The sequence below is a fragment of the Grampus griseus genome (genome assembly GCF_964374135.1).
Source record: "Grampus griseus genome assembly, chromosome: 3".
Lineage (NCBI taxonomy): Eukaryota > Metazoa > Chordata > Mammalia > Artiodactyla > Delphinidae > Grampus > Grampus griseus.
In genome coordinates this window covers 146703872-146726781 of record NC_139019.1, presented here as the reverse complement: position 1 = coordinate 146726781, position 22910 = coordinate 146703872, and the positions used below count along the sequence as shown (strand labels likewise).

General features: G+C 37.7%; 1 protein-coding gene across 7 annotated transcripts in view; it reads left to right on the top strand.

The window, feature by feature from the left end:
• Nucleotides 1-22910, top strand: part of FBXW11 (F-box and WD repeat domain containing 11) — a 132409-nt gene that overhangs the window by 23240 nt on the left and 86259 nt on the right. For 3 of the 7 annotated variants that reach the window (XM_082652027.1, XM_082652026.1, XM_082652028.1), the window contains exon 2: nt 14073-14174. The exons of the other annotated variants lie outside the window; for them this stretch is intronic. In XM_082652027.1, the coding sequence (XP_082508153.1) occupies nt 14073-14174 (102 nt within the window). The remainder of the gene's footprint in view (nt 1-14072; nt 14175-22910) is intronic. 7 annotated transcript variants of the gene reach the window in all.

Here is a 22910-nt window from a genome sequence, read left to right as displayed (position 1 = left end):
TTTCATCCATCCATGAATAGTTCAGTATGTATCTGTAAAAGATGTGCACTTAAAAAACTGATAAAAACACACACATATAGAGCACATAGTTCCATTATTATACCTAAAAAATTAACAATAATTCCTTCATATCAAATAGTGTTTATATTTGCTTAATTGTCTCACAAATAATTTTTAAATTAATCGCCCTTACTTTTTAGAACAGTTTTAGATTTGCAAAACAATTGAGCAGGTAGTACAGAATTGTCATATACACCCTCTTCCCCTGCATAGTGTTCTCCATTATTAACATCTTACATAAGCGTGGTCATGGGCTGCTATTGACGCATTATTATTAACTATAGTCCATAGTGTATTCAGCTGTCTTTAGTTTTTACCTCATGTCTTTATTCTGCTCCAGGATTTCATCCAGGATCCCACCTTACATTCAGTTGCCATGTGTTCTTAGGCTCCTCTTGGCTGTGTCATTTTCTCAGACTTTGTTTTTGATGACCTTGACAGTTTTTCGGAGCACTGGTCAGGTATATTGTATTGCCCTCTGTTGGAATTTGTCTTGTTTTTCTCATAAATTCTCTTAGTAGTTGGTTTTTCCAATTCAGGAGACAGAGTTGGTTCACACATTGCATATAGTTAATAGTCTCTCAAATCTCTTTTAATCTATAAAAATTGCCTCTCCCATCTTTTTTTCTTGCTGTGTATTTATGGAAGAAACTGGATGGGTCATTTGTTCTGTGTAACTTCCCCAAATTTGGATTTTGCTAATTATGTTCTTATTAGGTCTACATATTCTGATCTCATTTGTATTTCTTATAAATTGGTAATCACATCCAGAGGTTTGTTAGATTTAAGTTTAGTTTGTTTCTCTATCAATTAACAAAATAAAACAAAAATCAAAACTCATGCTATGTCCACTGTGCTATGGTGCTTTCTTACTTTTGTGATATTCTGTCTCCTTTCCAAGTAAGTGATTCTTGAAGAAATACAGAACTTCTTTGCATTTGCATTTTTCTGAGTTAAAAACTGCATAATTTATTGACAGCTGATAGAGAAGCAGTAACCTGGCTGCAGGAATATCCACATGTCGTTGTCAATTTTGCCAAGGACAGTGATGACACATTTTATGGTATTGACTATCAGTATTAGAGTTTTATTCCTATAGTTTTTAAAATTTTCAACTTTTTTCTTTTTCTCAGTTCAGAAATGTAATGACTTTTGCTATTGTTGGTATATACTTAAACCTTACTTTATTTCAAAAAAAAAAAAAGAATTTGAGTGATTACAATGACCCATACAGTGTAGGAAGATAAAAACAAAATAAGTGGATAAGTGAAGATGAAAGGAAAAAATAAATGTAGTAAAATAAGGTAAAGGAAGAGTTAAAGTTACACAAAAATGCATAGAATAAGGTTAGTTGTTACAGGAGGGGCACAGGTTAGGCGCTGCTTGTAATAGTAATATTCTGTGTCTGTAGCAGTTTGCAGGACTTTTGTAATCTTAGATGATAAATATATTCCTTGCTCTAAGGTTATTTATTTATTTGGTGTGCTTGTACTTGGTACTACCAACCTCATTGCTTATTTGGAATTAAATGCCTGTAAAGCAGTGGGTCAGCTTTCTCAGTATTGGGTATCAGAGCTCCTTGGAAAATCAGGACTCGTTTTTTCTGTTGTACTTTCTTTCTGCACTCTTCTTAGTGTTTAGTTTACCCTGTTACATATTTTTTTCTTTGTCTAGTATCTGTGTTATAGCAGGAATGGGATATTCTTCGAACATTTAGTTTTGAATACTTTTAGTAGAATAAAATGACTTCCTAGGAAAATAAAAATAAATTTAAGAATGTTTCATCTGCAGAATATTCTTTAAGACCATGGCCATGTCAAATACGTTTTTGGCTTTTGCCTGTTTTATTTGAACTAAATATTTAAGGTTTGTTATGATTTTTTTCCAGTATAAGGTAGCAGAAAACCCAACTCAAAACTGGTTTAAGCTGAAACAGGGAATTTATAATTTGAAAAATCCAGAGGTAGATGTGGATTCAGCTTTATTCCTCAGAGTGAATGTAGTACCTCCTAGAACCAGCTGTCCCTTGTGGTAGCATGAGGGCAGTTCCAGCTTTCATCCTCTTATGTTCACGCTCAGTGGGGAAAGAGATTTCTTGTGGCTCCTGTAGAAATCCTGGATTCAACTTGGAGTATGTGCTTATTCCCGAGTATATGCTTATTCACCTAATCACACTGTCATTAGATGATGTAGTCAAAAAACAAGCGTCCACCATCAGCCCTTTAAAATTACAACATTACATTCTTCTCTAGCCTCTGAATCAAATTATTGCTTTGCATGTAACCTTCTGGACTTTACATGTTAATTATTTGATAAATTAGCAAATATTTATTGAATTCCTACTCTGTACAAGCGCTGTGAGGACCTGAAAGCATTACATTGTAAATTGGTAAATTGTCTTATTAATTGCTTGTATTACTTTATTTTTTATAAATTATTTTGGAAATACAACACTTAGTTTATTTGGAAATAAAGTACAAATTTTATAGGAAAGTTTAGTACTTTGTGTTTTCCTGTGGTTTATAGACCAATTTTTGGTTTTTGAATTTGATTATTTTCAAAGTAAAAGTAAAAATCACCCTTTCAACCTTTTTTTGCTCACATCCCGATCTTGGTAGCTGTTTTTTTGTTTTGGGGGGTTGTTGTGTTTTTTTTTTGCGGTACACGGGCCTCTCACTGTTGTGGCCTCTCCCGTTGCGGAGCGCAGGCTCAGCGGCCATGGCTCACAGGCCCAGCCGCTCCGCGGCATGTGGGATCTTCCCGGACCGGGGCACGAACACGTGTCCCCTGCATCGGCAGGCGGACTCTCAACCACTGCGCCACCAGGGAAGCCCCTTGGTAGCTGTTTTTATTGTTTCTCTTTAGACTTTTAATTCGTCGATTAAAAGAAATGTGGATCATGGAATATTTTTTTTTCGTCTTAAATGCAGCAAAAAAATGCCCGCATGAGATTTGTCTTCTGATCCTCCTCTCAATTCTCTATTTTCTCAGAGTTAATAAAAAATTTATTATGATGGTGACATCTCTGTTCCGTGCTTTGTAGAACATCTTGACTGACCACTTATAGCTGTCATACATAAAGTTATTAAAACAATGGAGCTTAATAGTGTTTTTGACAAAGAAGTCCAGTATCTCTTAAATTGATATTGGGCCTTTACATCTTGACTTCATTACTTCCTTTGTGTGAGAACTTCCAGAGTGTTGTAGTCTACCTGTGTTCATATGTACTCCTGCACAAAGGTCTGTAACGTATAGGTTGACCTTATCGTAGCATGTGTCTCGCAGCAATTATCTGCTGTTGAGACTAGGTGCTTTCAAGGGGGTACATACCAAAAGCACCTCGTGAGATATTTAGAAGACCTGGGCTATAAAAACATTTTAAGAAGATGGACAAAATGCTCTCTATAAGGTCCCTTTCAGCTCCAGAATTTAATGAAATCTCTGGCTTCAAGAGGTAAGAACTCCCCGTACCCAATTGCCTGCAGGAAACAGTGTGAAGGGAATCAAAGACAACCTTGCTGTGCAGCAAGCAGCAGGAATCCTTACTAAGGCAATCCTAGCCCCCGGCTGAAAGACAGATTCGTTTGTTCTTAGAGCCCAGTGGATTGTGAGGCACAAAACTTCATTCTTATTTGAAACCAAGGTCTGCTTAGGATATGAGAACAATGGGGATTATATGAGAAAGTAGAGCAAATGCAAAGTTTACTATACATTTAATTAAGGGTTGATAAATCCCTGTATATCTATTAGCTTGGACCACTCACTTTCATGCTATTCCTAGCTTAAAGAAGCGAACTTTTGATTACGATCTTTTTCTAGATCCATCGCTGTGTGTGTGTGTGTGTGTGTGTGTGTGTGTGTGTGTGTGTGTGTATAAAATTTTAAACATTGAGACTCTACTAACTTGGAATATGTGTTTCTTTGGAATGGGGGCTGGTTAGGTTTCTGAAAATAAATGGATATTCGAGAAATGAGCAGTGTTTAGAAAATATTAGAGGGCTTGTTTAAATGGTGCAAGGTTTGATTTCAAAAGATTTCTTAGCAGGACCAACTTTCGTTCGATAGGTACAGTGAGACAGGAAGTATGTTAGATAGTGGAAGCTTTGAAAGTCTTTGGAAGTGATTTTTAAAATACCATTAGTTAGTGGAGGTTGAGTTTTAATACTCTTGAAAGCAGTGAAACTGCATTTCTTTGAAGTATTTTATACTTCAGGAATTTAGCCATTTATCTCCCTTTAGTGAACTGGGAAATAATATAGCTTTATTTCCAGAAATAATTTTGATACCAGAATATTTGGTTTTCAGAATTCTTGTGTTGTCTGTTGAAGCATTTAGTATACTGGCATGTTCAGTAAACTTTTTGAATGAATAATCAGTTTAAATGAAAGAGTTAAAGTAGGATTATGATGTGGTCTGACTATAATTGTCAGACCTATTGAGAGTAGATGCAGTAACATTCCTTAAGGCATCTTTCTGAAAGTGATATTTCTTCCTAGAAAAAATGAGAGTGTTCATTATATTAGGGGAAAAAAAGTTTCCTCTTTCTTTGTGTTCTAATTTTTTTTTTTTTGGCTATGCTGAGCGGCTTGCGAGGTCTTAGTTCCCTGGCCAGGGATCGAACCTGTGCCCCCTGCAGTGGAAGCATGGAGTCCTAACCACAAGACTGCCAGGAAATAAACTCTAATGTTCTTTTTAAAACATGATAAACTTTGCACTCTCTTACATGAAAGTAGGGTAAGAATTTTGGTTCAGTACTGATATGATAGGGCAGTCAGATCTTGTTGTGTAGGCACTTCCAGAAATTCTCTGATTAAAGCTTTTTGGCTTGTGAGAGTTGGTAGAAGGATGAGGAAGGGGTGCCGCCAGCACCTGTGTCTGGAATGGTAAAGAAGGGGAGGTTGGACTGACTCAGGGTGGGGCTGGTGCCCAGGTATAGATAATGAGAGCAGATGTCTCTTGGTGCTCAGATGATGTCTACAAAACAAGGTGAGTTTTTAGTTCTTGCACCCTGGAATTCTTTTCAGGTGTCATGCAGTGTGGAGTATGGATTGTCAGATGTTTAGAAGTGGTAGCCTCCTAAGACAACACGGTTGTTGAAGAGTTTTCTGTGGCTGGGTATTCTCAGCTATTAGGGTAATGTCTTTGTCACCTCAGAGTGCAGCCAAACTCTGGTAGCTAGCCTGACCCCACCTGCTCTCCACATTCATTGGAGCATGGGCCTGAACCAAGGGAAAAGTTGCTAGGACCAGAACCCCAAGTAATAGTGTGGAAATGCCACTTTGTTTTGAGGTGGCCTGGAGGAGAAAGGGGTGAGAAACTTGAATACTATATTGCCAGTTTTATATTGGCTGCATCTGAAAAACTATGGTAGACAAAAAGAGTAAAAAATCACCTGTATTTAATTCTGTATCCTATATGTGCTTTTTTTTTTTTTTTTTGCGGTACGCGGGCCTCTCACTGTTGTGGCCTCTCCCGTTGCGGAGCATAGGCTCTGGACGCGCAGGCTCAGCAGCCATGGCTCACGGGCCCAGCCGCTCTGCGGCATGTGGGATCTTCCCGGACCGGGGCACAAACCCGTGTCCCCTGCATCGGCAGGCGGACTCTCAACCACTGCACCACCAGGGAAGCCCCTATGTGTGTTTTATTAAATAAAATGAGATCATAATATAATGTAAGTCCTGATTTTGTAGGCTTTATTCACTTAAGTTTTCTTGAACTTATTTCATTGTATTGTAACTTCCTTTTCTTATGTAACTTACTTCTAGGTCAGTAAATATACTCTTATAAAAATGATTTTTATTTGGTGGAAACATAATATTCTATCTTCTGGATGATCTGTAATTTATTTAACCAGTCTATTGTTGGGCATTTTTTCCTTTGCTGTTATGACAGTCATGTGATGAACATCTTAGCTATATTTTTGGACATATCTTTATTTTTTCCTGTATTATAATTCCCTACATATGAAATTGCTGAATCAATGATGTGCATTTTTTTCAAGTCTTGAGTATGTATTGATAAGTTGCACACGAGAGGTTGTACCAGTTACGCTCCCATCAGCAGTATAGATGAGTGACAAGCAGATAAAATTTGAAAGTAAATCAGAGGAAAATTGCTGCTTTAGGGAGTTTAATGTCTAACAAAGGAAGTGACAGGGAGTATAATTCAGGGAAGAAAGTAGGGATTTTGGAGTCAGAGTTGCAAGTCTGCTACTTTTGACCTCTGGCAAGTGGTTTGATGTCTCTGATCCTTAGTTTCTTCCTCTTTAAAACTAAGATACCTGTCTGTCCAGAGGTGGTGTGACAGTTAATGAGATCACGATAGCTGTACAGTGTCTAGCACATAGTAGGCACTCTGAAAACACAAATTTGCATCTCCTTCCCAAATTATCCTTTTTTGTAAATTTCATTTACATTTTTTATTGAAAATGATATTAAATTTATAGTTTATTGGTCTCCCCTAGTCCTGAAAAATGTTCCTAATTGGAACAGAGATGCTAACTGCCTAAAGGCTCAGATGTACTTAATTTAACTGTTGTTTACTTCTCTGCTGTCTCAGGATTTGTGGATCTTGGATAAACCCCATTGGGATTGGGTTCAAACTGATCTGACCTGGAGCTTGCTAGGGGAATCTGTTCCTTATTGGCAGCTGAACCTCAGACAGGTCCTGGTACAACTGAGGACCCATGTGGCTATGCCGGAAATAGATTATTGTGTTACATCCTGTTCTCTGTCATGCTGCTTCGAATAGAGATTCTGCTTCCCCCTTCATACATCTAATCCTTCCTCTCTCCAGCTTCTGTTAGAGTGCTGAAAAAACATAGTGACAGTTTTGAGTGGTAGTTGTGAAGTGGACAAGGATGATTTTTTTTTCATTTGAAATTACTCAGGAATAAGCTGTTACCGTTTTGATGCTCACTGCTGTTTCTGAAGGTCACTAGGTAAAATATTTTTCTAGCACTCAGCATTTTAACTCATTTTAAACCACAGGTATTTGAGATAGACTCAATTAATTCTTGGGAAAAGAATTTGTTTTTATTTAAATTGTCAAGTTACTATTTGTAACTTATAACAACTTATATAACTAGTTATATAATTAAACAAAAATAAAGCATCACTTAAAATTATACAATGTAGTATTAAAATATTATTATAAGTACTAGATGTTCATTGGAGAAAAATTAGAAAATATGGATGAATAGAAATTATAAAAGAAAAATTACCCTTCGTCCCTCTACCAAAGAAAACTGTGAAGATCCATTTTAGTTTTGGGTTCTGGTATCTTCTTTTAGATAATCATATAAGATGAGATATTTGGACACTGAAAGTTTTGGGGGTTTTGTTTTGGTTTTAGTAGTAGGATTTAAGGAAAGTTTGGGCTCTGGCTTTGAATCCTGATTCCACTACAATTTGGTTGGGTTTGCATCTCTAAAACTTGTCAGAAAGTAAATTTCAATTTTCCTCATTCTTATCCTGTTTTCTTTTCTCATTCCACTGCCTCCTTCTCCCCATGCCCTTTTCTTCCTTTAACATATATCCCAGCCTGAAAATACCCTGTGGTGCCTTATCTATAAATATGTAGTTCTACAGTACAGTTGCTAAGAATTAAAGCATTCACGTTCTTGGTTACATGTCACATGGTTACTGTCAAATTCTGTTATAATAAAATACCATTATAAGGAAATGTAAACCTTTCACACATTGAGGCATGGACCTGTGTTCGGTTCTTTAAAACACTTTGGAAAATAGCTTTAAACTATGAATTAACAAAAGTTAATCAGGTTGTAGAATTCATAATGCTACAACCTGATTATTATGGTTCTTAGTTTTAAAAACAATACAGTTATTTGGTGAGAGTTTGCTATTTCTTGTAGGCTGCCATCAAACATTATAAGAGCAGAAACCTACATTGTGACTCTTAGAAGACACTTTTTTTTTTTTTTTTTGGCGGTACGCGGGCCTCTGACTGCTGTGGCCTCTCCCGTTGGGGAGCACAGGCTCTGGACGCGCAGGCTCAGCGGCCATTTCTCACGGGCCCAGCCGCTCCGCGGCACGTGGGATCCTCCCAGACCGGGGCATGAACCCGTGTCCCCTGCATCAGCAGGCGGACTCTCAATCACTGTGCCACCAGGGAAGCCCCAGAAAGACACTTTTAAAAGCTTTGTGGCTCTGTTTTCATTACAACTACTGCAGCTTCTTGAAAAGCAACAGTCTGAGAATTCAGACACAGTAGGATAGTTCCTAATTTGGATTAACTTTAATTCTTGCTTTATTTGCTTTGAGATGAGGACAGCCTCCAGCAGAAACTGAATGGATACTCTATAGCTGTCACATCTAGGTTTAGAGGGCTGGAGTTTCATACTCTCCTTGAGCCCACCTACTGTATCATTCTTCAGGACCAAGTCCCCACTCCTGGATAGAGATTCCCAGTGGAGAGCGTGTTATCGCCAAGTGATTACTATGAAATAGATCTTTTCTCTCATTCCTTCTGTATTTGGTAGCTCCCATTTCATTATCATGGCACTCTTTGTATTATGGTGGGAGTTTTATTGGAAAAAAATTGACTTTAGACATGTACTTCCAAAGGTAAGTGTTGGCCCTTGTTTCTACTCTTTGTAGCCCAGCTGAAAGAAATTTGCATTAGTTGTAAAATAAAAATGAGGGGCTGTCTTTAGTCTCTCTAATAGACTTATCTTTCTAACTTCTCTTTAACATGCTTCACTCCAGCTGCCAAAGGTCATTCCTCTGCTTAAAAGTTTAATAGTTGTCTCATCATTGTCTCTAGCAATGGTTTGAATGTTAAAGTTTTTGATGTCTCATTTGAAGGAATTAAACCATCCTAAACACTCTTATTTCACAATATTTATAAAAACATATACAGTTTTTGTATACTGTTTATTACTTCCTTTCTTTATCATTGGGTTACTATTGAGCCAACTTCTTTTTTCTCTATTCTTGCATGTGGCAAATGTTCCCCACATGTTCTAGAGAACAGCATCTTTTTTCTTTGATGCTTGCTTGAATCGGCTTGGCTTTGGCTTGATATTATGCTTTATCTCCTACTTCTCTTAGTCTAAGAACCTCGCCCCCACCCTTGCCAGTGTGTTGCATGACCTGCTTCTGTTCCTCTGACACATATTGTTGAAGCAGTAGGTATACTGAGTTGCAGGGAAAAACAAAATCTCATACACGTTGATAAAATATTGGACCACACACCTGGGAAGGATTGGCTGTTAACTGGTGAGCTATAGCACGCAGCCGAAGAGCTGTTTTCCTACAGGATGAAGTCTCAAGTTCGATAGAATGGTATAAGGGAGTCCTCTGTGATTTGGCCCCTCTCTATCAGGCTTTCCTCATCTCACACTTAGATACTTTAGTCATGCTAAATTAATTGCAGATACTTGAATAGGACTGCCATTTCTTAGCTATTTGGCTTTGCTTAATGCTGTTTATTCTGCCGGAAATGTGTCTCTCTCTCTTTTTCCCTTGGCTGCCTCCTACTCATCCTTTATGGCTTAGTTTAGGCATTTTCCTCCTTTGGGTGTGTTAAGAGACTCTGTGTGTGTGTGTGTGTGTGTGTGTGTGTGTGTGTGTGTGTGTGTGTGTGTGTGTGTGTGTGTGTGTGTGTGTATTTACATGGCACATTCTCAAAATTCCCTCCTGTAAGCTGCTGGAGGAAAGAGAGAATGTCTTCATTGCGTTTCTGTCTGCAGATATAAGGTCAGGTAAGTTTTTTGTTGAATGGAATAGTATTTAAGCCCCTCAACTTGGTTATCTCAATCGTGATGATAGAAGAAGCTGGTAATGGTTCTGTGGAAAGAAACAAATTAGGATTTATAGGGCATTATTTCTAAATCAGAGTGACATTAGAGAGACGATTAACATAAAATACCTCTTTGAGTAGCTTTTAAAAGAATTGCCTCTTTGAGAAGGAATCAGGGCAAGATATTCAAAACAATTCCATCTAGACACAGACCAAAGTTAGCTTTTGTGAGTTATTCTTAAAGCTAGCCAATCAGAGGCAAGGTGCCTGCAGCCACTTTTCCCTTTTGATTTGTGGTTCCTATGGCAATAGGAAGAGAGCCTAGGACATTTCCCTCCTACCTCTTTTAATAACTTTTTGCTTTTGAAAAATGCCAAAAGCTATTATTCTTTTTGTCTTATAGTGTTTCTCAGCATGGTGGCCCTGATTTTCGTTTTTGATTATACAGTGGGTATGACAAAATTAATAAACACTATCAGTTTCCTTGATTAATGTTATTTTCTTTGGCTATAGAACATACAAATATAATCAGTCTAATTGGGTATTTGCTGTTAATGTTAGAATCCCCTGTGAATCATTTCCTGTTCTCTGTGAACAACCCTAAATTAGAATATTGGTCATTACAAGTAGCTAAATGTGAAATTAAAACAAACATTTCTTAGGGGTTTTCTACCCCTGAAAGGCCTCTCTTAAGCATCTCCATTGTGATCCCTCTGGGTTTCTCTTGAGCTCCAGGCTGAAGTCTCAAGAGGAAAGAGGCTTAGTTTATATTGTTGTTAGCTTAATACGTAGGTCAATAAGTGTTTGTTAAAATTGGTAAATACCCACGGTATCAGGGTAAGTTCTTCAGACATATTTTAACAATGAGATAGTGTTTCAGAAGTTTAAAGATAGACCACTGTTAGCTTTAAAAAAAGAAAAAAGAAAAAGATAATAGTCTGCACTGTGATTATAGCTTATATGAAGAAATCTTTACATTATTCAGTTAAAGAGTGATGGATAATAGTTGTTCCACAATAGTCAACATGGATTTTCAACCAGGTCCCTAAGTTTAAAATTAGCAGCGTTAAGAATCAATTACTGCTTGTGGTCAGAGCTGTATTTTAATGCTCTTAGGTTGATAAATATGGAACTTTTATGTTTAGCCGTTATTTTCAAATTAGATCAATGTCCTCTTGGACCATTAGACCTAAGAGGAGCCTTATTTAGATGAGCAGGTGTAGACTTTATTTAAAGATGGATGTATTTCCTAGAGTGGCATTTTCTTTTGAGTAAAGACTATTTTTCAGCACTGTGGTTGGTTGTTTAGCTTCAGGGTAATTGAGTGTGAAAGTAGGGCAGTTCTAATACTTGTTATGAACACTGGCATCACTCTCTTTACCCCAAAGTATCTTCCATGGACGTTATAAAGATAAGTTTGGAAACTGGACCCTCAAAGGGTCCTTTAAAAGTCTTTTTCTGGATATACACGTTCAATATCAAGTTTTAAAAAATACTTGTAATAAACGTTTAATATTTTGAAATTAAGTTCTCAGAAGTTTTTCTTTATGTTGTTTTCCATATTCTTGTAAGTATTAATTTGATCATTAGATGATTAGGAAACCTTGGGAAGATCATTACTTTTCTTCTTTGGGCTTTAGTTTCTTCACTTCTGAAATCAGGGGTGGATGTTTGAACTAATTGGTCTTCCAGTTTCCACAGTCTATGATTCTTTGATTTATTGAATGTGAAAATTGGTCCTTTTTTTAAGTTCTGGATCTCAAGTTACTAGCAGAATCTAATCAGGGTACAGTACGTTATGCCTTCATGGTTTTTACCCTTTGAGGCAAATACATGTTAAACCTTGCAGAGGGAATCTGTTTTTAGTGAATAAATGAAAATTGATTTGCAGATGAGCTTTGGCACTAATTTGGTATTAGTTGCTGAGTACAAGTATAATCCTTAAACTCTATTCTCAGATCTGAGTGATTCTGTGATTTGGATAACTACAAAGATTCCAAAAAAGAAACCTAACTTGAGCTATGAGGATGTTGGAAGTTTATTTAAATTAAATAATGTGTGTAATCTGTGTATACATACGTAATGTGTTTGGGCCTTTTCTCTGCCCTAAACATTTTGCTAGGTATCTCTGGATAGAGAGAGTTTGTTGTAGTAAAAAGAAAACATGTTTGCTTAGAGTCAGACAGGATTAACTTGTAGTCCTAATTCTGCCATCAATTAGCCCTTTTTTTCTTGTACCTTGGACAAGTTGCTGTTTCAACAAATCAAGCTCTCCTTTCCTGATCTTTGGTTTCCTCATCTGTACAATGGAATAATACTTGTCTTACAAGGGTTTTTGTGAGGGTTTACTATGTCAGCTGTCTAGCATATAACAAGAGCTTGATAAATGGCAGCTATTTTCATTATATTATACAAACATTTATTCAGCATCTTTTATGGCACTCTATGAAAGTGTTGGAGTGGCAAAATATGTGTGACTGGAGTATCAGTGATATACTTTACTGTATTGGCTATGGGAAGCTTTGAAATGAAAGCACACTATTGGAAATGTGTGGCATGTTATCGTTACTGAAAACCTCCTCTGTTTTTTTATTCCATTTGAGTCCTCTGGTTTTGTATTCTTTTTTTTTTTTTGCGGTACGCGGGCCTCTCACTGTTGTGGCCTCTCCCGTTGCGGAGCACAGGCTCTGGACGCGCAGACTCAGCGGCCATGGCTCACGGGCCCAGCCGCTCCGCAGCATGTGGGATCTTCCCGGACCGGGGCACGAACCCGTGTCCCCTGCATCGGCAGGCGGACTCTCAACCACTGCGCCACCAGGGAAGCCTTGGTTTTGTGTTCTTTAAATACCTTTTCTAAATAATCTCAATACTCTAGTTACATTATAGGTGAGATATAACTAGAAAGTACAGATGCTGGATAGGAAGGAATCGGGTCTGATTTCAAGCATAGTGGACTTTGTTTATATTATAGCTGGGGTAACCATAGAATTTATCTACCAAACCAGAACACTTTGAGAGTGAAAGTTATGCTGGGACAAGTGTAAACCTGGACTGTCCCAGGAAAGTGAGTATATTTAACCATCCTAATTATAGCTAGAATAAACAAGTTTATGAGGTTGGGCCTGAGGCTTCTGCAGTATTTTGGTTGAACCCAAACACCCACCTTCAGGTTTGTTTTTTGTGTTTGTTTTTTTTTTTTGGCATGATTATTGATTTTGCCAGAGTAAATTAATTGACCTTAGGTCTGAAAAAGTACTTGTTGAATACCATAAATAATCTAATGGTTTAAAAAATACTAGCCATAATGCATATGTTTATATTTTACTTTTTTTCTTAATTCCCTTAAAACCAGCAAGCTCTTGAAAGAGGAATGGGAATGGGTAAATGAAAGAAGCTTTTAATTCTTACTTGTGTCAAATGAACTTTGTAAGCAAAGTCCAAAATGAAAATCATGATTATTCTAAAGTTTTTTCCTTTGGGAAGGCAGAGATATGGATGACACTCAAAATTAGATGCGTTTTTATCAGCTCTTTTATTTCCTGTATCTATCAATCAGTCTGTCGCTTATCTTTCTTGTTCTTTTTGCCTTATGTCTCTAGGTCTCCTGTAATTTTATTTAGGGATGTGCAAAACTGTACCCAGATGATAAAATTTCAGGTGATCAATGATAATAGAGGCATCATAGTCTTGTGGAATGAATGTGGGATTTAATAGCAGCCATCAAGGTTTGAAATTCTGACTCTCCCCTCCTTTGCTGTTTGTCCTTGTGCAAATGACTTACCTCTGAGCCTCAGTTTCCTGACGCTGTGGTGTGGGAATTAGAGAACGCATTTAAAGTGCCTGGCACATGGTAGGTGATGTAATGATAGCAATTATAATTACATGACATAGACCAAAAACCACTACTTTTATGAAGCTAGAGTGTCGATCTCACCATATCTTGTTTTGCACTCAAACTTTACAGTTCCCTTTAGTGGTTTTCATTTAAACATTCTTTCTCTCCCTCTTGATTCTGTTCACTGTATCCTGAGGAGTTAGTGGTTGGCAGCAGAAACCTCCTTTCCGTAGGACAGAAAGTGGGCCCTCTCCCAAGGTTTCAGTAAGTTTTGTTGGACTACCACCCCTGACCTCCAAGCTGCCAAGGGTGCACCCCCCGCCCAACTAACATTCAAGTTGCCTGTGTGAAGGAGTGATTTGTTGCGGCCTCTAACTGCTTCTTCTTCTCTTCCTTCCTTTTTGTCATCCTGCAGTGTTCTGTGCCAAGGTCTTTGTGGCTAGGCTGCGCCAACCTGGTAGAGAGCATGTGCGCACTGAGTTGCCTGCAGAGCATGCCCAGTGTCAGATGTCTCCAGGTGCCTCTCTTCTTTCTTGTTGTAAATGTGTTTTTTACGTATACCATGAACATTTGTTGAAACTTGCAGTAGTGTGTTTAATCCAATGTTAAGTCTGCTAAATGTTCTGTGTAACCCTCTGCTTTCCTCCAGCCTGGGTGCCCCACATGGAGGAGTTCATGCCAGGAGGGGCCCTTCTGAGCAAATGGGTCTTTGGATGGGCCCTGTTGTGCTCCTCTTTTTCTGCTCCTGCTTTTTATCCCCCCAACCCCCACCTTGAAGCTGTGATTCTCATGTTTAATAGCTGTGCATGTACCCAAACAACCTTGACATTTTCCATTTGGCTACTTTCAACAGTTCTTTGTTGAGTTGAGAGGATTTCATAATTCAAGTGGTGATTTTTCTATTTTGAAACTCATCTTTTTGGCTTGCTTTCTCTCCCTCCTTCCATAAAGGAGTGGAGAAAGAATCACTAATGGTACAAAGCCTCAAATTGAAGCTTATAAAGATCACAGCTTTATGCTGGCAATAACTATCAGTTTGGGCCACCTCCCACACCTGTCCTTAGGGTCCACCCAGTTTTCCAGGCCGAGGCTGGCAGAGAATTCCACAGATAAAAGTAAAACTCTTTTGGGGTGTGGGAGGGGTTGCTCCAGAAAAAAGCTATTAGCAGGAGTGCAGCTGGACTGACCTCACTTGTTGGGATGGATTGTAAGAGAGCCAAGGCAGAAAACATTGTGACTTTATTGGGGAAGCTCTGTTTAGAGAAAGCATGAATTTAATTTAGTATGGTTTCAGTAGCAGTATTCAGTTTTCATCACTGTATATTCCAGACAGTTTGATATATCTTTAAAAAGCAATATTGAATTCCTGGCATCCTGTTGAGACTGCCCTGTTTTAGGAAAACACTGTAGAATCAGGAAATGAATTAGAGGGATATTATTGATGGTGTGGGTGAGTTTACTGTTCTCAAGGTTATCTTTCTATTCATGTTTACAGTCTTTAAGTGGAGCTGGGGGGGCCAGGAAGGAGAAGAGTTTCCTTCATATTGGGATCATGCTTTTTATTTACTTATGAGCAAACATTCTGAGCAGCATTGGTGTGGTTATTGATTCAGATTGCTTTCTTTAGAAAACTGTGCTGGAACCTCACTAACACAGTTAACTAGAGAGTGAATTTAATGTAAGATCCAGCTGTCTTAGGGTCAGTATAAAAACTTAGGTTACAACTCTTAGGGTCCAGGGATTGGGTGTTTCAGCGATGCTGCAGGATAATGTATGTTTATCCTTGGAAAAGCGGCTTCCCTGCATGTGATGTATCTTTAACAAAAATGTTCTTGCAATAGCAGACATTATTGCATGTGTTTTCCTTGGTGCTAAATAATGGATATTTGCATTATAGTAATAGTGTACATCTTAGTCTCTATTTCTCTGAAGATGCTTACTTGAATGTTACAGTTTGCTTTTTAGTGGACTGATCCAGTTTTTTTTTCCAGAAATTTAAGCAGGCGAAGAATTGTAGTTGTTAATGAGGTCTGGACGAGCAGATTATTTTTATTGCATTCAGTTAAAAGCAATTGACTGATGGAAGGCATTATTCAATATATTTTAGTAACAGTATTGTGAATTCTCTGGAGGTGGGGTGAGTGGGAGGAAATATGGGTTCCTACCTTGTTGAAAATGGAAACCCAAACGTGTTAAAAATTCTTCTTTGACTCATCTCTCCAAGTGAAAATCATTTAAGAGAAAAAATGTAAACTTTGCCTTGATTGGACCTTGAAATAAGGTGAAATATTGAATGATATTCACTGAAATGTGAATGGAACAGATATTGTCTTCAGAGGTGTATTTGGGAGTTTCATTTACTTAGGTTTTCATTTTCTTTAGTTTATGATAGAGTATGCAGCACAGTAAAGTGAAATATGTGCTCAGCTGATTGGGATTAGCAAATCATTGCTCTATTTTGTTCCATTTGTGAATGGAAAGTAAACATATGTATATGAACCCAGAAGACTTCCTTTCTCTCTACCCCTTGGTTTTACATATTATTTTAACACTAGTGTTCCTCCTCCCTACCTCCAGTATCCAAACAAGTGCTAAAACTTAGTGATTAAAATTTAATTTGGGTATGGGCTTTTTCAAAGAATGCCTGTTGTTTATATGCTACATCTTAGGTTTATCACAAAGATGACTTTTGCTTCACATTGCATGCCTCTCAGCAAGCCCATGTTAAGAAGAGAAGGAACAGGCTACCCAAAGAGCCTGGTTGACTTTGCTGGGGCTCTGGAGTTGCATGAAAGGGCCTCCTTTAAAATTACCACATTGGACCCATGAACAGTTGCATCTTTAGCCAGTTAGCCTATCTATTGATATATGGCTGAATTAGTGTACCTTCTGAAAAGCAGGAGTAAAGATAGTACTGTAGTTCCCTTTAGGCATAGTTTCTGCCACCTGTGAGAGGGGAAAAGGAATAGTAAAGACTTAAAAAATAAAAATCACTCATTCACCTCAATAAAACTGTTAAAAAAAATCACCACCAATTGTACTTGGGGCTTCACATATATTAGCTTTGTGACAACCCTATGAGATAGGTATTATTATTCCCATCTTTTCAGATGTAGAAACTGGGTCTCAGAGGTGATATGTGTGATTGGACCCAAGTTAATCTTTACATATCTGTGAAGTGGTGGAGCTAGCATTTAAACCCAAAATTTGCATGATTCCAAAATTGGTTTTCTTTCCTCTACACTGGAATGCTACTATTTCTAGAGTTTTCCATTTTAGTTTTGTTTGTGAAAACTTTACTGTTGCGATATCCAGTGTGTGGCTTGTTTAGTCATTATCCGAAAATAAAAAAAGAAAACCTGCCAAGTATCTATAGCGGGGGAAATTGCATTCCCTTTGCCAAGCTGAGCCCTCCTGAATCCTAACTAGCGAGTTTCTTGGTGGCTTTTCTGAAAATTCGAGTCCATGAATATTTACTGAACGATTGGTATGTGCCAGGGCCTGTACTGGTGCTGGGTATATAAAAAGATGAGCAATACAGACTTGTTCCTTGCTCTCAAGGAACCCATTGTAGTAAGCAGACCTGTGAACAAAAATCTATAGACTGAACCACAAATGAAGTCCCTGTATATGTGTGTGTGTGAGATGAAATTCTGAAGTTAGCCAAATATACACACACACACACACACACACATACATGTAAATATACATACATACTTCTAAAAAATGTGAAACACTTTGGGTTTCCCTGGTGGCGCAGTGGTTAAGAATCCGCCTACCAATGCAGGGGACATGGGTTTAAGCCCTAGTCCGGGAAGATCCCACAAGCCACGGAGCAACTAAGCCCATGCACCACAACTACTGAGCCTGCACTCTGGAGCTCGTGAGCCACAACTGCCGAAGCCTGCGCACCTAGAGCCCCTGCTCCGCAACAAGAGAAGCCACCGCAATGAAGAGTAGCCCCCGCTTGCCACAACTAGAGAAAACCTGTGTACAGCAATGAAGACCCAATGCAGCCAAAAAAAAAAAAAAAAAGTGAAACACTTTGAACTAGGACTAACCCTCAACATTTTTTAGAACAGTTGAACTAGAATATCTTGTTGTCTCTGAACTAAGCTGAACTGAATCAATATTTTAGTTGGTTCAGATAACCAGATTCAACCAGTTGATTATTACATCATAAAATCAAGAGTTCAGACCGTGTATATATGTATCGTTTATATGATAATATAATTATCATATAGGTATCATATATATATGACTGTATATGTATTTATTTATATATATGTATCATTAATTTTCCACCTTCTTTTTTTTTTTTTTTTTTTTTTTTGTGGTACGCGGGTCTCTCACTGTTGTGGCCTCTCCCGTTGCGGAGCACAGGCTCCGGACGCGCAGGCTCAACGGCCATGGCTCACGGGCCCAGCTGCTCCGTGGCATGTGGGATCTTCCCAGACCGGGGCACGAACCCGTGTCCCCTGCATCAGCAGGCGGACTCTCAACCACTGTGCCACCCGGGAAGCCCTTCCACCTTCTTTTTAAGTGTTGGGTCCTAGGTACTAGGTTATCTCATTTAATCCTTTATGGAGAAGTTATCTATCTTGCCTTTTTTGTATATGAAGTTATAGAATTGAATTGACTTGCCTAAGGTTACACATTTATTTAAGTGGCAGAACTAGGTTATGAACCTAGGTCTGGATAACTGCAAAGCCAGTGTTCTGGTCACCATGCTGTAGTGACCTTAACCTGGCAACTGCCATTTTTGGGTAGAAACAATTATCCTTTATTTATTTAATTACTTTTAAAATACATTTTATCTATCTATCTATCTATCTATCTGTGGCTGCGTTGGGTCTTCGTTGCTGTGTGCGGGCTTTCTCTAGTTGGGACGAGCGGGAGCTACTCTTCACTGCGGTGCGCGGGCTTCTCATTGCGGTGGCTTCTCTTGTTGTGGAGCATGGGCCCTAGAGTACGTGGGCTTCAGTAGTTGTGGCACGCAGGTTCAGTAGTTGTGGCTTGCAGGGTCTAGAGCACAGAACCAGTAGTTGTGGTGCACGAGCTTAGTTGCTCTGCGGCATGTGGGATCTTCCTGGACCAGGGCTCGAAGCCGTGTCCCCTGCATTGGCAGGCGGATTCTTAACCCCTGCGCCACCAGAGAAGTTCCTCCTCTTTATTTTTAACATTAAAAAGTTGAAAGCTAATGCACCTGGAATGTAGAGGTTCCATTGTAGTGATCTGACAAGTTTTCTTGGGAATGACATTTGCAAGCTCTCAGTTGGGGAGAGTGTTAGTGATAAGCTTTTTTAAAGAGTTGGACTGATTGCTTGAAATGACAGCAGGGGTCATGTGAATCAAGTTTTAGTGCCTCTCACCTAGCTCCATTGTGGATAGTGCTGGGCAGTTATTAATAGAACTTCTTGACATCTGCCTTTCTTGTTTCTTTTCTTTTCAGTATATATAGTGAGCCACACTGGTTTGAGAACATTACAGTTGGAACTTAACAGCTACCAACGTAAGAGAATATTTTTTAGAGAAGGGAGATAGCTTGGTAGAAAGAATCCTTATTCTGGAGCAGACAAACGTCAATTCTAGTCTTCTGCCTGATGCTTAATAGCTTTGTGACGCTAGACAAGTTACTTAATTTTCCAGACCCACGGTTTCCTCATCCTTTACATGGAGATAGTTATATCTGTCTGAGGTAGAGGGGAGATAACAGCTACACCTTACCAATTGCTTGCTGTTGAGGAATGAAAATCCATTTCTTTCATTGCTTGCACCTGGTTCCCTATTCAAGAAGAGGGAACTCCAGTCTTAGAGTCCAGGGCAAGATAAGAATAAGATGAAAGACTGGGCATATGATATGATATGGCCCCTGCTGTCAGGTGTTCTTGTTTTGTTCAGGGCTGTCTCCTAAGGTCACACATGGCTGTTCCAACTCAATGTCTCTGTCTTTTTTTTTAATGAACGTTGGGGATTTATTATTTCTTGTTCATTATTCTGTTGCACTCTAGGGCCAATAATGTGAAGTCGTGGAGTAACCTTTCAGTGGTAGCGTGTAGTATTTTATGAACATTAAAAAACACATTTTTTTCCCTGTATAAGAAAATTTACAAATATAGTTTCTTAAGAAAAAAAAAAATCCATTGGTAACCTCACCACCCAGAGAGAACATTTGTTGCTGTTTTAAGGTCTGTCTTCCTCCTTCCTGTTGGGCAGGGAGGAATTCATCAAATTGTGCAGGTTCTCTTTGTTATTGTGGTGATGAAAATGATTATAAAAATAGTGTTTTAATGTCCCATGGAACCCCAGAGTGTGACTTTGGAGTCACTAGAAGGATAATGCCTCTCTCACTTACTCACCTGGAATAGCTCTGGATTTATCTGTATTATATAGCAAAGCTTTTAGTAAGATTTTATGTGAAAAATTCTATGGAAATTTCTAAACACACAAAAGAGTAAAGCGATCCATTCAACTCAGCCTTGAATAGTTTTCAAAATTATGCTATTCTTAGTCCAACTTTCTCTTTCTTGAACTTTGTTTTTTTCTGGGGCATTTTAAAACAAATCTAAGATAGCTTTTAAAAAAAAAAGAGTTTGACAAATCACTGTTTTATGTCAGCGAAAAAAAATATATAAAAAAGTTTCAAAGAATAAAAAAATAGTACAACTGGTACCAAAGGTTATAAAAGACATGTAAAGTTTCCTTTGAACCCAGTTCTCACTTCCCAAAGTATCACTTCTGAGTTTCCCATTATCGTTTAGACAGAAACTTAAAAAAATAGAAATAGAACCATATTATACATATTATTTTTCAATTAATAACTTTTTCAGTTAGTAAGATACATTGCCCATCTTTCCATATCAGCATATAAAATCATATAAACCCTATTCTTTTTTGTGGATGCAATAATATTTCATCATATTGGCTTTATCATTTAAAAAAATATATATATCCCGTTCCCTATTAATGGAACTTTAGGCTTCAGGTTTTTTTTTCTGTTATGGCACTTTGCTAATTTCAGTGAATATATACCTTTAGGCTTGCATGATTATGTCTGTAGAATAAACTCCTAGAAGTACAGTTGCTTGGTCAAGGAGTATCAGTGTTTTATTATTAAATTGTCTGTATACAGAAAAGTAATAATCTCTCCTTTCCATCGCCCCCGCAACAAATGTGAACAGTTAATGTTGTCTACCATTGCATGTTTTGGTTTTTTGTTCATAGGATGATATGTAACCCAACAATTACAGGGATTTTCCCTCTTTACTTACAGTCATATTGCAGACATGTCCCCAGGTTTTGTAAAATCTAACTCTTTCACCAGTGGAAATTTCACCAACTTTTATCATCCATAGATTTGGGGGCAGTGAGGGCGAGGAATACATTTTTTTTTCTTCTTTGAATTATAATATATGTGTAGAAAGTACAGAAATCTTAACTATATAGCTCAGTGATTTGTCACAAAATGGGCAGTGATTTATTTTGATAGATGAGGCTAAATCGTTTTCATGGAGGGTGGACCAGTTTATAATCTAGTTTATTTCTGTAAGCTCTGGATATCATTTAAAAATGTTTAAGGTTTACTTTAAAAATATTATTAAAAGCAACCTATACTTGTTCCAATTTAAACTAATAATAAAAAGTGACAAATAGTAACATGATGAATTAAGACTTTCTACCATCATTTAAAAATCACTGCATAATATTCCATTTAATATATATATTACTGATTTTAAGAAACTCTCCCTTCCTTGTCAAGACTGCTTCCAATTTTTGAGACATCCATGTTGAGTAGAACATCATTGTAGCTAAGTGTTTGTATACTTCTGTGATTATTTCTTTAGGTGAACGAATGTACACATTAAAACACTTTAGGTTGCTAAATTGTACTTTTGACAGGCTGGCTCAGATTATACTCCTAAAAGCAGCGGATGAGAGATTCCCTTTTTATATGCCTTAGCTGACATTGGATAATTTAATTTTGTGTTTTTTTGCCATTCTGATAAATGAAAATGTTAAAATACATATTTATTTATTGGCCATTTCTACTTCTTGTTTTATGAGTTACCTCTTCATACCTTTTCTCCATTTTTCTAAAATGACTTTTTTAAAAAAAATCTTAGTTGTAGGAATTCTTTATATATTAAATCCAGTAACTCTGTCATTTATTGCAAGTGTTTTCCCTAGTTTGACATTTGCCTTTCAGTTTTGTTTATAATGCTTTGTGCTTTGAAGAAGATTTTGAAAGAAATTTTTACTTTTTATATAATCATACTTATTCTTTTTTCTTTTTTAATGTATTTTTTATTGAAGTACAGTTGATTTATAATTTGTTAATTTCTGCTGTACAGCAGAGTGACTCAGTTATACACATTTATACCTTCTTTTTTATATTCTTTTACATTATGGTTTATCCCAAGATATTGAACATAGTTCCCTGTGCTATACTGTAGGACCTTGTTGTTTATCCATTCTGTATGTAATAGTTTGTATCTACCAATCCCAAACTCTCAGTCCATCCCTCCCCCAACCCCCTCCCCCTTGGTAACCACAAGTCTGTTCTCTATGTCTATGAGTCTGTTACTGTTTCATAGATAGATTCATTTGTGCCATATTTTAGATTCCACATGTAAGTGATATCATATGGTATTTGTCTTTCTCTTTCTGACTTACTTCACTTAGTATGATCATCTCTATGTCCATCCATGTTGCTGCTAATGGCATTATTTCGTTCTTCTTTATGGCTGAGTAGTATTCCATTGTATATATTACCATATCTTCTTTATCCATTCATCTGTCGATGGACATTTAGGTTGTTTCCATGTCTTGGCTATTGTGAATAGTGCTGCTATGAACATAGAGACGCATGTATCTGTTTGAATTATAGTTTTGTCCAGGTATATGCCCAGGAGTGGGATTGCTGGATCATATGGTAACTCTATTTTTAGTTTTCTGAGGGACCTCCCATGCTGTTTTCCATAGTGACTGCACCAACTTACATTCCCACCAGCAGTGTAGGAGGATTCCCTTTTCTCCACACCCGCTCCAGCATTTGTTATCTGTAGATTTTTAATGTGGCCATTCTGACTGATGTGAGGTGGTACCTCATTGTAGTTTTGATTTGCATTTCTCTAATAATTAGCATTGTTGAGCATCTTTTCATGTGCCTGTTGGCCATCTGTAGTCATTCTTTTCCTTTACCATTCTTCTAGTGGTTTATGGCTTTATGTTTTATATTTAAATCTTTCTGTTT